We start from the raw sequence: 12,566 nt of genomic DNA on the forward strand, positions 1-12,566 counted from the left end.
CACACTCAGCAGCCTGCTTCCCAGTGTGGGGAAACCTCAGTCACAGGGCCAGTCTGATGCACTGATTTAATTTATGAATGCAGTGAGAGTGTGGTTTCTCTTTGGCTGGTGGCAGCACGAGTGAATGCGATGTGGTCGGGATGTGTGTGTGCGTACATTTGAATGGAATGCTTAAAAAAAAAGTGAAAGTGACATGGCCAAGTATGGTTACCCATACTAGGAATTAGTGCTCTGCATTTAACCCATCCTTAGTGCACACACACACACCGTGAACACACACTTTGAGCAGTGGGCAGCCATTTATGCTGCGGTGCCCGGGGAGCAGTTGGGGGTTCAGTGCCTTGCTCGAGGGCACCTCAGTCATGGTATTGAAGGTGGGAGAGAGCGCTGTACATTCACTCCCCCCACCTACAACCCTGCCAGTACGAGTCTTGAACCCACAACCTTTGGGTTACAAGTCCGACTCTCTAACCATTAGGCCAAGACTTCCCCTTATGGATGATATTTCCTCCCTGTCAGACTCCAGTCAAATTACATTTCTGCATGTAGCAGATCCCCAAATAAGAACACTAACCAGAGCAACGCATCCAGATGCATGCTGATCTGTACTGAAGGTGTGGTCCAGGGTTTCAGATTTATACTGACCTGTCTGTTTGTTCATTGATGAAATAATGAAAATGTGTTGATGTATGTGATTTGCAGACACAGATGAATGCAAACTTTTTGAAAATGAGATCTGCAAAGATGGCTTTTGTCTCAATACCCCTGGTGGGTATGAGTGTTACTGCAAGGCCGGACTCTACTATGATGAGAGCAAACTGCAGTGTGTTGGTAAGGTCCAAAATCACAATTTACATGCAATCTCCAAACAACTGTAGATTTCTATGTATTATCTGTCTTTTTTTCTTAAAGGGATAGTTCATGACGATTACCTCATGTTGTTCCAAAGTCTTCTGCAGAGCACAAAAGAAGATAGTTTAACAAAAGAAAAAAGACCCCACTGACTTCCATTGTTATGGAAAAAAGTTTTTTTTTTTTTAAATATCTTCTTTTGAGTTTCACATAAGAAATAACGTCTAACATGTTTAGAGTAACATAATGATGAAAAAATGTTTTCGACTGATTCCAAGTTATATGTGACCAGATCAGATTTTTTTTTTGTTGAGTCTGTTTCATGTCCACATTAATTGTAGTAACAAGGTAAACTTGATTCATTATGGTTCACTTTGCAGTCTTTTCAAATTCTGTATGACTTACTTTCTTCTGTGGAACATTAAATAAGAAAAATTTAGAAATGCCTCAGTATTTATTTCATAGAATGTTCTGTAAGTCAATGTTCATAAAATGTAAAACAGTTTGGTTACCAATATTCTTAAAACATCTTCTTTTATGTTCCACAAAGGAAAGAAAGGCATACAGGTTTGAAACAACATGAGGGTGAGTAAATTATGACAGAATTTACATGTTTATGGTGAACTATTAATTTAGCAACCTGTCACATAGAGAATGGCTGATCTAATCATTCAGACTAAGGCACATTAACAAAAAATAAATTTTTCATGGGATTTCAAACCATGTAAAAAGGTGTTTTGGATTTCATTCATGAGACAACTAAAAAACTTAATTAAAAAAACAGATTTTTGCTACCTGTTTTAATAAGGTGTTTAAACACACATGCACATACAGTATAATACACTGAAATACACTAAATGTAATGAAATTATTGAATATTATATTCTAATGTTTCTCATTGTGTTCAATACAATATGTGCGTATCACTGCTCTATTCTCAGATATACACAGATTAAAGCAGCTTGATGCAGTTTAATGAAATATTTTAGAAGGCACTGTTCAGAAACATAAAAAAGTTACATGAAAGTGTTTTATTTTAGTCTAAATATTCTTAGAAAGGTTAGAAAGTAATCTTAGAAGGGTTTGTTATTTATAACATCCTGCCTTAGCCATTTATTGCTTGTGATGTTTGGCCTTGAATTGTCATTGTGTTCTTTTGTCGGTTTGGAATGACAGGCTTGTGTGTGTTTTTGTGTGGGTGCATGCGACTTTACATGCCGAATAGATAGTGTGTGTGTAAGTGTTGGCCTAGTTGGGCTCACCGTAACGCCAACACATTTAAATTGGATTTAAATTTACGTTTTAAACCTGCTGCAGCTGGTGGCTCATGGCTTGTGGACATATAATGCGTGCAGCGTGATAGCAGGGTATATATGTGTGTAAGCTTGGGTCAAAGGGCTACATCTTGCAATCGGTCAGGGCGGCACAGCCGTTATGATCCAGGCCGCAGCTCCATGGTGCACCGCAGGCTGTCTGCCTGCCTAAACACACATACACACATTCACACAAACCACAGACCCACGGCAATGGAGTCTCGCCCGGCCACACTGCCTTAAAAGCTGCCACACCCGACTGCCTCACACACACACATATTCAGTCTAGCCACAATCATTTGACTTCCTACACCCACACTGACACACACACATATGAGCACCCATTCACTCTCCAAACTCAACTATGCATTTTCACACAGACACACACACACATGTTGTACAAATATGTCTCTCTGGTTTCTACATGAGTCAGTCTTTTTGACACCAGGTTCTGGAGGAGGCTGCAAACTTTACATACACACTGTGGGCTGATCTGATTTTATGTAAACAAACACATACTAAGTGCGTTTAAATTCAATTTAGTTGGACTAAAGCAATAATTTGCCACTTTAGGTCTGGTTGCGGTCTCCTTATCAGTTTAATTTTCGTAAACTAAAACTAAAATGAAAATAAAACTATTAAAATCAGTTTTGTAATTGAACACTGCAAAAAATGCTTTTCTAGCTTAGATCTTTTATCTTGTTTCCAGCCAAAATATCTAAAAATTCTTAAATCAAGAAGGATTTAAAAATAAAAATTAAAACAAAGTAAAAATTGTCTTGTTTTCAGAAAAAACAAGTCGAATTCAAGTGAGTTTTTGCTTGAAACAAGCCAAACAGAAAACAAGATTATTTTTCTTACCCCATTGGCAGATTATTTTGCTTGTTTCAAGCAAAAACTCACTTGAATTCGACTTGTTTTTTCTGAAAACAAGACAATTTTTACTTTGTTTTAATTTTTATTTTTAAATCCTTCTTGATTTAAGAGTTTTTAGATATTTTGGCTGGAAACAAGACAAAAGATCTAAGCTAGAAACGCATTTTTTGCAGTGAAGTAAAGCTAAAATAACATTAAAATATAAATATTAGATGAGAAGCTTAAATGAAAATGACAAATATCACCATCTAACTGAAATAAGTTGAAGTACTAATATTACTAAAACTGAAAAACAAAATTAATTAAATCTATATAGAAATATAAAAAAACGAATAAAAATGCAAAAGCCCATAACAAAATTATTCAAATGTAAACTAAAATTTAAAATAAAAACTGAAAATCTAAAAATATATGTTTCTAAAGAATTTATGGCAAATTGCTGAAATGGTGAATGCTAGTGAAACTGTTGTTCTTTTGGCATCTATATCGTATACTGAGAACAACTTGAACTTGCTCATTGAGTCTGTTTATTTTCTGTTTCTCTCTCTGTCTCTGTACTCTGCAGACACTGATGAATGTGTGGATGAATCGAACTGTATAGATGGTAAATGTATGAACACATATGGGTCATATCAGTGTTTCTGCACTCCGCCCCTGGTTCTCACACCTGACAGCGCACGCTGCATTTTGCCCACCATGGCAGGTAAAGTCTTACAACAGTAACTAAGTATTATGTACCTAAAAAAAAAACTACACCTCACTGCCAAATCCCTGTTCTCTAAAGCACTTCACTCCAAAAACCCATACCTTAAAGCTACTAAAATAACACTTTAAAACTCACACCCTAAACTCTAAATCCCATTGTCTAAATCAGTGTTTCCCAATCCTGGAGGCCCTCAGCACTTCACATTTTGGATGTCTCCTTTATCTAGAACACCTTATTCATCTCATAAGATCATTAGTCGAGTTCTCCATGACCTGAATCGAGTGTCAGATTAGTGAGACACCTAAATTCTGCATTGTTGGGGTTCCTCAAGGAGCTGGATTGAGAAACAATGCTCTAAATCTTTTAATCTAAACCCTACATTCTCTTAAACCTATATTCTCTCCTCTGAAACCCTGCATTTTACATTTAAAACACTACAGACTAAATGTCACACCCCTCAATGTGCTATAATCTACCTTGATCATTATTTGATAATCTCTGACCTACCTGTATATTGCTGGTCTTAATCTCAAAGCAATTCCAAATAGTGTCATACTGCCATCTAGAGTGTGGTCAAAATAAGCAGTTCTACACGTGGAATTTTTAATATTGATTTTTCACAGGTGTTGTAGGTATTTCATTGTTTTGTGTTTTAAGGACATGTCTATAAACTTAACACCAAAATGTACTGGTAAATTTCTGCAGTACAAGTTTTTCTCATATTTTTTTCCTTAACTAGCATATTTCAGTATTCTGTCATTTACATTTAGTTGACACTTACTCACCACTTAAAATGATCATTTACTGTGTTTGTGTTTTTACAGGGCAAAGAGAAACTGATGTGTACTCGGGTATTTGCTGGGAGACTGTGACGGAAAGGCTGACCTGCACAAAGCCCATTGCCAACCTACAGACCACATTCACAGAGTGCTGCTGTTTACACGGAGATGCCTGGGGCATGGATTGTGCTCTCTGCCCCCAGAAAAATACAGGTATAAATACACAACTACACAACAAAACAATCTGTTTTGTATATCTGGAGCAGCATATCAGCTTTGAAAGAAACCTTCTTTCTCTCCCTTTGGAAAGTTAATCTGTTTGGTATTGAAAATAGTTATTAGGGATACAGTTTTATCTCCAAAGTTAATTTGTATATATAATACCTCAAGACATGTGTGTTCTTTCTTAAAATTATTCTAGACTTACCACACAGATCTGGCTTCCCTGTAATTATATACTTGCACAATCTCTGAGACACAAAGAACCTGCAAACACAAAAACAGACGAAATCAATCAAAACAAAACACTTTTTTTATTCTCGTCCAGATGCCTATGCCACTATGTGTAATATTCGTCAGTTTGGTGGTCCCCGTCAGCCGTATGGTCAGGATGCTTTGGTCGCTGGCCCAGCTATTGAATACGGCCCTGAATACGACTCTCGATCTCTGAACCCTGACGGCACGCTGCCCCTCTATGAAGATTACGAAGAACCAAGAAGTGAGTACAAATTTACACCTTAAAGAACTGGTTGAAATGATTATTGTTTGCTGCCATTATTTACTCATATTCATGTTTTCAAAACCTATCTTTCTCAGATCCATATGATGCATTTGAAGGACTGCGAGCAGAGGAATGCGGTGTGCTGAACGGATGTGAGAATGGACGGTGTGTGCGGGTGCAGGAAGGATACACCTGCGACTGCTTCGATGGTTACACACTCAACATGTCCCGCATGGCCTGCGTGGGTGAGCAACAGCAGAGTATCACATGAAGGGATCAGGCTGGTTTTTCAGCATGTGGGTGGGATTAGCTCAGGTTTACATTTCAGTTTGTTTCAACTCTATAAAGAATTTTTTTTATTAATAATTAGGTGCTGTTGAGTGCAAATATCTATAAATCAACAAGTATCTGAGCTTCAGGATAAATAAAATAAAAATCTAAAAATAGAATAAAAATGAGTTTTAAAAAATCATCATTAGTATGTAGAGTTATTTTATATGTGATTGGATTTATTTCGTGTATGTTATTAGGGCATGAAACCTCTAAAGGTTGGAAGTGATTCAAAACCTTGTCTGTAATGTAACTTCAAAATTCTGGGTGTGTTTTTCTTACATTGTCACGGATTGTGATTATCACGACTAACCTCCTGAAATGAGGCATGACTGAGCAGATGATATACACCCAGGCACAGAGTGGCTATTAGGGTTTGAAACGAGAAGTGGTTCTTATTCAGAACCAGTATTAATTTTTCTTTTTATAATAGAACCAAATGACATTCGGTCATGTTAATGGTTCTTGCACATGTAGTCAGAGGCGGACTTACCCATTAGGCAAAGGTAAGCGACCGCCTTGGGCCCCCAAAAGCCAAGGGCCCCCTAAAATGCTTTTCATATTCAAGATGTGCATTAAGCGCGGACATGTGAACGGTTGCTGTTCACGGTTTTTATTACCATGACAAATATCTGCGTGTGTGAGTTGAATGTGCTTCTAGTGTATACTGCTTGTAACAAATGAAAATATCATGCATCTGAGGCTGTAATTAAATATTGAGCAACAGTGCGTATTAAATGTTTATCGTTTTAAATGCGATACATTTTTCAAATTTATATGAATGAATCTCTGTAGGGAACCGACTGTCTTCAGAAAAGTTTTCATTTGATCTGATAAAGCAGCTTTTATGAATGCAGCGCTGCTTTGCTTACAGCCGTTACCGGGAAAACCGCTATATTTCTGCTGCTCCAAAAGCGCCTTCTGCTGGCAGAGAATGAATGTGCATTTTCAATAATCCCATCTGCAGTTTTTGTTCAGACCGATGCGAAAATCCACCCACATAACCCCATTTTTAATCATTATAATAATTTAAACTTCTGACTCATCCCTTTTCTTTAAAAAAAATGGTTTAAAGGCTCAGTTGTGAGGTTTATAATTTTATAATTTATTTTGTTTTTGTGAAAACCTGTATCTCAACTGTAAATCAATTGCTATTTTGTGGTCTAAAACATGAAAGAAAGCCATTATAACATGTAGATGAAAAATGTAGAAAAATTGGACACAACTATGGGGCACCATTGAGTAGCAGCATCACAACAAAAAAGGAACCTCAAGGTTGTTCTAGGTAAAGGTGTGCAAATGTATAGGGCCCCATTCCTACATTTTGCCTGGGGCCCCCAATTCACTAAATCCGCCTCTGCATGGATTTGTCCACCAACATCTTCTTTTCCTTTCGGCTGTTCCCTTCAGGGGTCGCCACAGCGAATCATCTGCCTCCATCTAGCCCTATGTCACCAACATTTGTCCACCAACATACCATACTAAAATACTTTTGACAGAGTTCTTAGCAGTAGGCTTATTCCATGACACCGCAACACTGTGACAGAATCAACAGCGTGAAACAGACACTTGAGACTAGTGTAGTCCGATTCTCGAACAAATTACTCTTTTAGTCAGTAATTTTTGTGAATCAAAAACAAACCCAGCAATCAGCATAGTCCAATTCACAAACAAATGTCTCTGAGTCGGTTATTTTTTCTCAATCAAAACACTGCGCAGCCTAAGCTGTTTTATGAGTTGGATTTATGAGTCATGTTTTTGTGTGTGTGTGTGTGTGTGTGTGAATCAAAGCTAGTGTAGTCCCATTCCCAAATGAGTGACTCTATGAATTGGTTATTTTTAGTCAATCAAAAACATTCAACCAGTGTATTCCAATTCTCAAACTAATGACTCTTTTGGATGGTTCTTTTTAGTGAATCAAAAACATTCCATGAAACCAGAGTAGTATGATTTTCAAACCGTAAGAGTCAGTTATTTTTAGTGAATTAACAACATACCACACAACCAGAGCATTCTGATTCCTGAATTGACTTGGTTCTTTTTACTGAATATAAAACATACTCTGCAACCAATGTAGTCCAGTAACAGTATAAATGACTCGTATGAATCTGTTCTTTTTAGTCAATCAGAAACATAACGCACAACCAGTGTAGTGCAGTTTTTAGTGAATCAAAAACATTGTACAACCAGTGTTATCTGATTCCTTGATTTTTTTTTTTGTGAAACAAAAACCATGAGGCTTATATCAGTGTCCGGTAGTTTCTGCCTGGTTTATATGACAACCTGTAGTTAAAGAGTTTGTTGAGTAGTATTTTATAAAAATAAATGAATGAAATGTTACCACATTTTTGTTTGTTTAGTGTCGTTGTTTAATTCCAATTATTGGGTTGCACTTATGCCTAAAAAGACACTAAAAAGTCATTAAAAAGAGTGCACATTGTGCTTTAGCAAAGAAATTACTTTTCTTTTTTAACAAATATTTATTACTCTATCTGCTAAAAGAATCATTATTCAAATTGTTAATGGTAAAGCTGTGTCCCAAACAAGACACATGTAACAAAACGATCTACTTTCTGACACCGTTTGTTTTGTGTTCCAGATATCAATGAATGCTCAGAGCTGAATACAAAGATGTCTCTTTGCAAGAACGGCAAGTGCATCAACACGGAAGGCTCATATAAGTGTGTGTGTCTGGCAGGGTTTGTCCACTCCGCCCAGCACAACTACTGTGTGCCCCAAAGACAGAATGTAACCAGCACGAGCACGAAGTGACCAGCAGGGGGCACAAGATACACTAAAACCACTCTTATTTAATCAAGGCCCATATACTCTGCACTGTATAGAACAAACACCCAAAAACGAACCTAGAAAAAAAATCCTACTTGAGATGAAGAGTTTAATGTGCTATCTTATGGTGTCTATGAGATAACTGTATAAAATATTTGTTTTATTGATCTATGTAAGTTTATTATTTTTACTGTATTATGAAGTAGAAAGACTTTTTTGGTGTGAACATAGCAGAGGTGATATTTCAGCAAACTGACAAACCCTATGACCTTAAGCTGGGGGACTGCTTTATTTTACCCAGTCAGAGACATCGAGCGTGTGGATAATTTACTAATGCAAAAGCCAGACTCTCTCCTTATTTTTATTTTAGTCCCTTCTTTCATTCTGTTTCAAATTCATTTATTGGCTGATTTTTCTTTATCTCTCTCTTTACTTTTCTATTCATATTTCACATTTTTTCTTAAGGTCTTAGTGAGGCAGACCACATTACAAACACACCAACCTGCAATACATAGATTCATAGGAAACATACACAGCACAAAATGTTTTCAGTGTCAAGTCTTTAAAATAAGCTTTTTATATGAGCTGCTTTGTATTAATGACAGACACCAGCTACTTCTCTGTGTCTGGGACATTAGTCCACTGCGGATGTCTGCCCTGTGGAGCAGGCATGACCTTTAACCTCACCTTTCTTCTAGAAATTATTATTATTATTATTATGTTTCTTTGAAAAGAAAATAATAAAAATGAAGTGCCTTTATGTATTTTTTTTTTCAGATGTTTTTTAACAGAAATCTTTTACTGCATTTGATAGAGTTGGCGAAATGTCTTGCCAGGTTGCAAAGCTGCTATTAAACAGCCATGGGATTTTTTTTTTCACTCTTTTCCGGTTTCCTTTTTTTTTTGTACATTTAAACTGAAGAGTTGATTAGAACTATGTATTTGTAATTTGTACATTAATAAATACCTTCTGAATATCCATATAATGTATTAAAAGTCTTTAAATAAATCAGAGATAGTGATGTTTATACACATTTATCTGTGTTGTCCACATTTAAATATCAGTGCTTCTAAGCTGGCTCATGACCAAAAATGGGTTGTCTGTCGCAGACAGAAAAGAAAAAACAATGTTTAATACAACTGATGGAGTCTGACACACCACAGAATAACATTACATCACCTTAAATAATAGAAAATAATAGTTTGAAATAACAAATACAGTAGATGTACACTACATTGTTATATCTCCACAATGGTTCCATAGAAAGCATGTCCTTTGTCTCACCTGTTTATCTCGAGCCATGATCTTGTGTGAGAAGTCAGGTGATTTATTAGTCACATCAATTGTTTTTCAAAGAGAAGCCAATGGCCCAAACTTAACTTATGGCTTTCATATCAAAAGGGCTGTAATGAATTATTATTCTACGGCTCTCTGGAATACTGCATTCAGGTTGGTAAATCGCGGCATCCAGAGGTCTGCTGATATTTCTTAATATTCCTCGCAGTCGATGGTTAGGCTGTATAGAGGATTGCTCATCCGGGTAAGTGAAACCAACGCTACTTTCATTTGTCTTGTATCACATTGGATTGTAGTAAAATTACTTCAGGATTACTCAGGAGGAATATACTTCAGGAGGCAGGATTTCTAAAGCTGAAGTACTTGATTTCTGCTCGATTATTGCCAACGAACGGAACTGAAAATATAAACAATTTCCACAAACAGGCCTCATCAGCCATTGGTCGAACAAACAGATAACCTAGCCCACGCCATTGGTCAAGTAAATAGTGTTTATGTCACAGCAGAAGAGACATTTTTACAGTTTTCTGGAAAGTTAACTTAAAGGGGTCATAGGATGCTACATGCACTTTTACAAGTATTTTGAACTGAAATGTGTTTTGGCAGTGTGTGTACACAACCCCCCTAAAATGATAAAAATCCACCCCATGTTTTTTTTTTTTATCTTGTTAAATGTTTTCCTCTTTCTCAAATCGAGCCGATCTCGGATGCCTGTCTGTGTGACGTCACACAGACAGGCCCCTCCCATGAGTTTGATTGACAGTAGCGTTTTAGCACAGACTGGACTGGTGTCTTACCTCAGACCCGCCCTGAGTGAGCTGTCATCAGCCCGCCATCATTTCACCGCTGGAGCAGATGTAGACAAGAATGACTCCTAACAAGCGATTGAGGTGTTCTGTTGTTGGATGTAATAATGAACATAGCAGTCGTCATTTACTCAGCCGCTGAACTCGCAGTGGATTACATTGTTTCTGAAGGGAATGCGCCTCTCCGATCCACATAAATATGTCTATGTTCTACAGAAGAAGTGAGTATAATGTTTTGTAATGAATGTTTGCACATCGCCTTTCCTAATAATGTGCTAATTAGCAAGTTTCACGATGAATGCGCTAAAGTAAACAGTCTCTCTGAGAGCAGCTCGGGAGAGGCGGGGTCAGCAGAGCTCATTAACATTTAAAGGGAAATGCTATAAAAACGGCTTGATCTGAAAAGAGCTGTTTTTGACAGGGTAAAAAAAGGTGTTTTTACACTACCATTGAGGAATTTTAACCAAACTATGTTACAAACTTTTCATTAAGACCCTAAAGAATCATATCAACTTGTGGAAAATTGGCATCATATACCCCTTTAAGAATGGCTTGCTTATAGTTGTCAATCCATATAAATCTGCAAAAAGATTAAGTATTTTACCACCAAAATCATTATACTTTGAATTTTATATTACCGTAAAATTGTTGCCATGTTGGTCTTGTTCCTATGCCGATTGTTTTGTACACTTTAATGGATCATGAAATCAATATTTAATGTCCAAAGATCTATTTTCATGTCTTATGCTTTATTATCATTTCTTTTCTCAATTTGTCTAAATATTTTCTCAAAGCACACAAAACCAAGGCAGTGAACTGACCTGAGAGGGTAATTAGAAATCGTCTAACAAAACAGGTGAGCTGAGATAAACCATTTATTCATTTTGTGCATAATACTATGGAATATGAGGAGGGGGAAGAAAGATACAGAATGATTGATTGATGGAGCGAAAAGAGACAGAGCGAAGGGAAGTGAGGGGTGGGACTGAGTGGAAGTGAAGGGGGAGGGCCAGAGAAAGCAAAGGGAGGAGAGTGGCAGCATGCATCTGTGTGGAGTCAGTATCACATGCTTGGCTCTTGCACACCACACTGTTGTTGATTGTACTTTCTTTCTTTCTTGTTAAGGGAGGCATGAATTTGTAGAGAGATATGCTGCATGATTCACACCTATGCTGAGTCAAAAGAGCTCGAGTGTTCTGCACAGGCAGGTAAGATCTCTTTCATTTGATTTCATAACAGACTGTCACTCCTTTTTAAGCCAGTGGTTCAACACAAACTAATGCTAAACTGTGGTGTGTTGAACATTAGTTTGGTTTGATTTTGCGTTTCACATACTCTGAACAATCAAAATGTGTGTGGTCTATAGTCAGATGGTGTTACTGTGATCATCTGAAGAGTCCAGAAGGCCATTTTACACTCTCAATGCAAACATGTTGCAGCCAGATAGATTTGACAGAGAAATTCCAAGGTCAAGAACTTTTCTGGTGGTGTATCATGTTTTGTTGTCTGTTGTGCTGTGTCGTGTGATAATCGGAGCCAGTGAGGGAAACACTGATATTAATTTGTCAGCCCTGATGATCACAGGGCTCTTGGTCAGTGTCTGTTAGTAGATAGTAGGTCAGTCTGACCATCATGTCGTGCAGAGAGTGTGTGTATTGTATACAGTTGTGATTTTGTGCATGCATTCTTTTAAATTTGTTTGTATGTACATAGCAATATGTTTTGGGACAAAAGTTTTGGTGATGAGGTTTTTCTTTAAATAGGGGATAAGATTTTCATTTAAATAAATAATGTAAAAATTATTAACATTGCATATTAATTGTGTGTATGTATATGTGTGTATATATATATTTTTTTTATTAAAATTTTTTTTTTTTAAAGCAAAATCATTTATTTTAGGGTTACAGTTTGGGTTAGTCTGTAGTAATTATAATTCGCTTATATTAACATGTCTGTAACAGTGTAGCTCCTTAACACATATTTATTTAAATTCATTGATGTGTATGATGTGTATTAACATATACACTATTTCCTGCATAGCATTAGGGTAACATAATGCTGATTTTAATCAGTTCACATTGCAGCCTGCTCAGGTGTTG

The 12,566-nt window shown here is 36.8% G+C and overlaps 2 protein-coding genes across 4 annotated transcripts in view; both read left to right on the forward strand.

Annotated features, from left to right (window-relative positions):
• LOC107553384 (latent-transforming growth factor beta-binding protein 1-like) overlaps positions 1-9,042 on the forward strand; it is a 98,576-nt gene extending 89,534 nt beyond the window's left edge. For all 3 annotated transcript variants that reach the window (XM_016235584.1, XM_016235591.1, XM_016235593.1), the window contains 6 exons: positions 703-831; positions 3,607-3,744; positions 4,572-4,739; positions 5,074-5,244; positions 5,343-5,492; positions 8,177-9,042. In XM_016235584.1, coding sequence (XP_016091070.1) covers positions 703-831; positions 3,607-3,744; positions 4,572-4,739; positions 5,074-5,244; positions 5,343-5,492; positions 8,177-8,349 — 929 coding nt within the window. In that variant the 3' untranslated portion in view covers positions 8,350-9,042. The remainder of the gene's footprint in view (positions 1-702; positions 832-3,606; positions 3,745-4,571; positions 4,740-5,073; positions 5,245-5,342; positions 5,493-8,176) is intronic.
• Positions 9,043-11,533: 2,491 nt separating this feature from the next.
• LOC107553408 (ras guanyl-releasing protein 3) overlaps positions 11,534-12,566 on the forward strand; it is a 35,315-nt gene continuing 34,282 nt past the window's right edge. Inside the window, exon 1 of the mRNA XM_016235599.1 lies at positions 11,534-11,675. The gene's annotated coding sequence lies outside the window, so the exon portion shown is untranslated. The remainder of the gene's footprint in view (positions 11,676-12,566) is intronic.

This window comes from Sinocyclocheilus grahami, unplaced genomic scaffold (genome assembly GCF_001515645.1).
Source record: "Sinocyclocheilus grahami isolate Dianchi unplaced genomic scaffold, SAMN03320097.WGS_v1.1 scaffold18.1, whole genome shotgun sequence".
Taxonomy (NCBI): domain Eukaryota; kingdom Metazoa; phylum Chordata; class Actinopteri; order Cypriniformes; family Cyprinidae; genus Sinocyclocheilus; species Sinocyclocheilus grahami.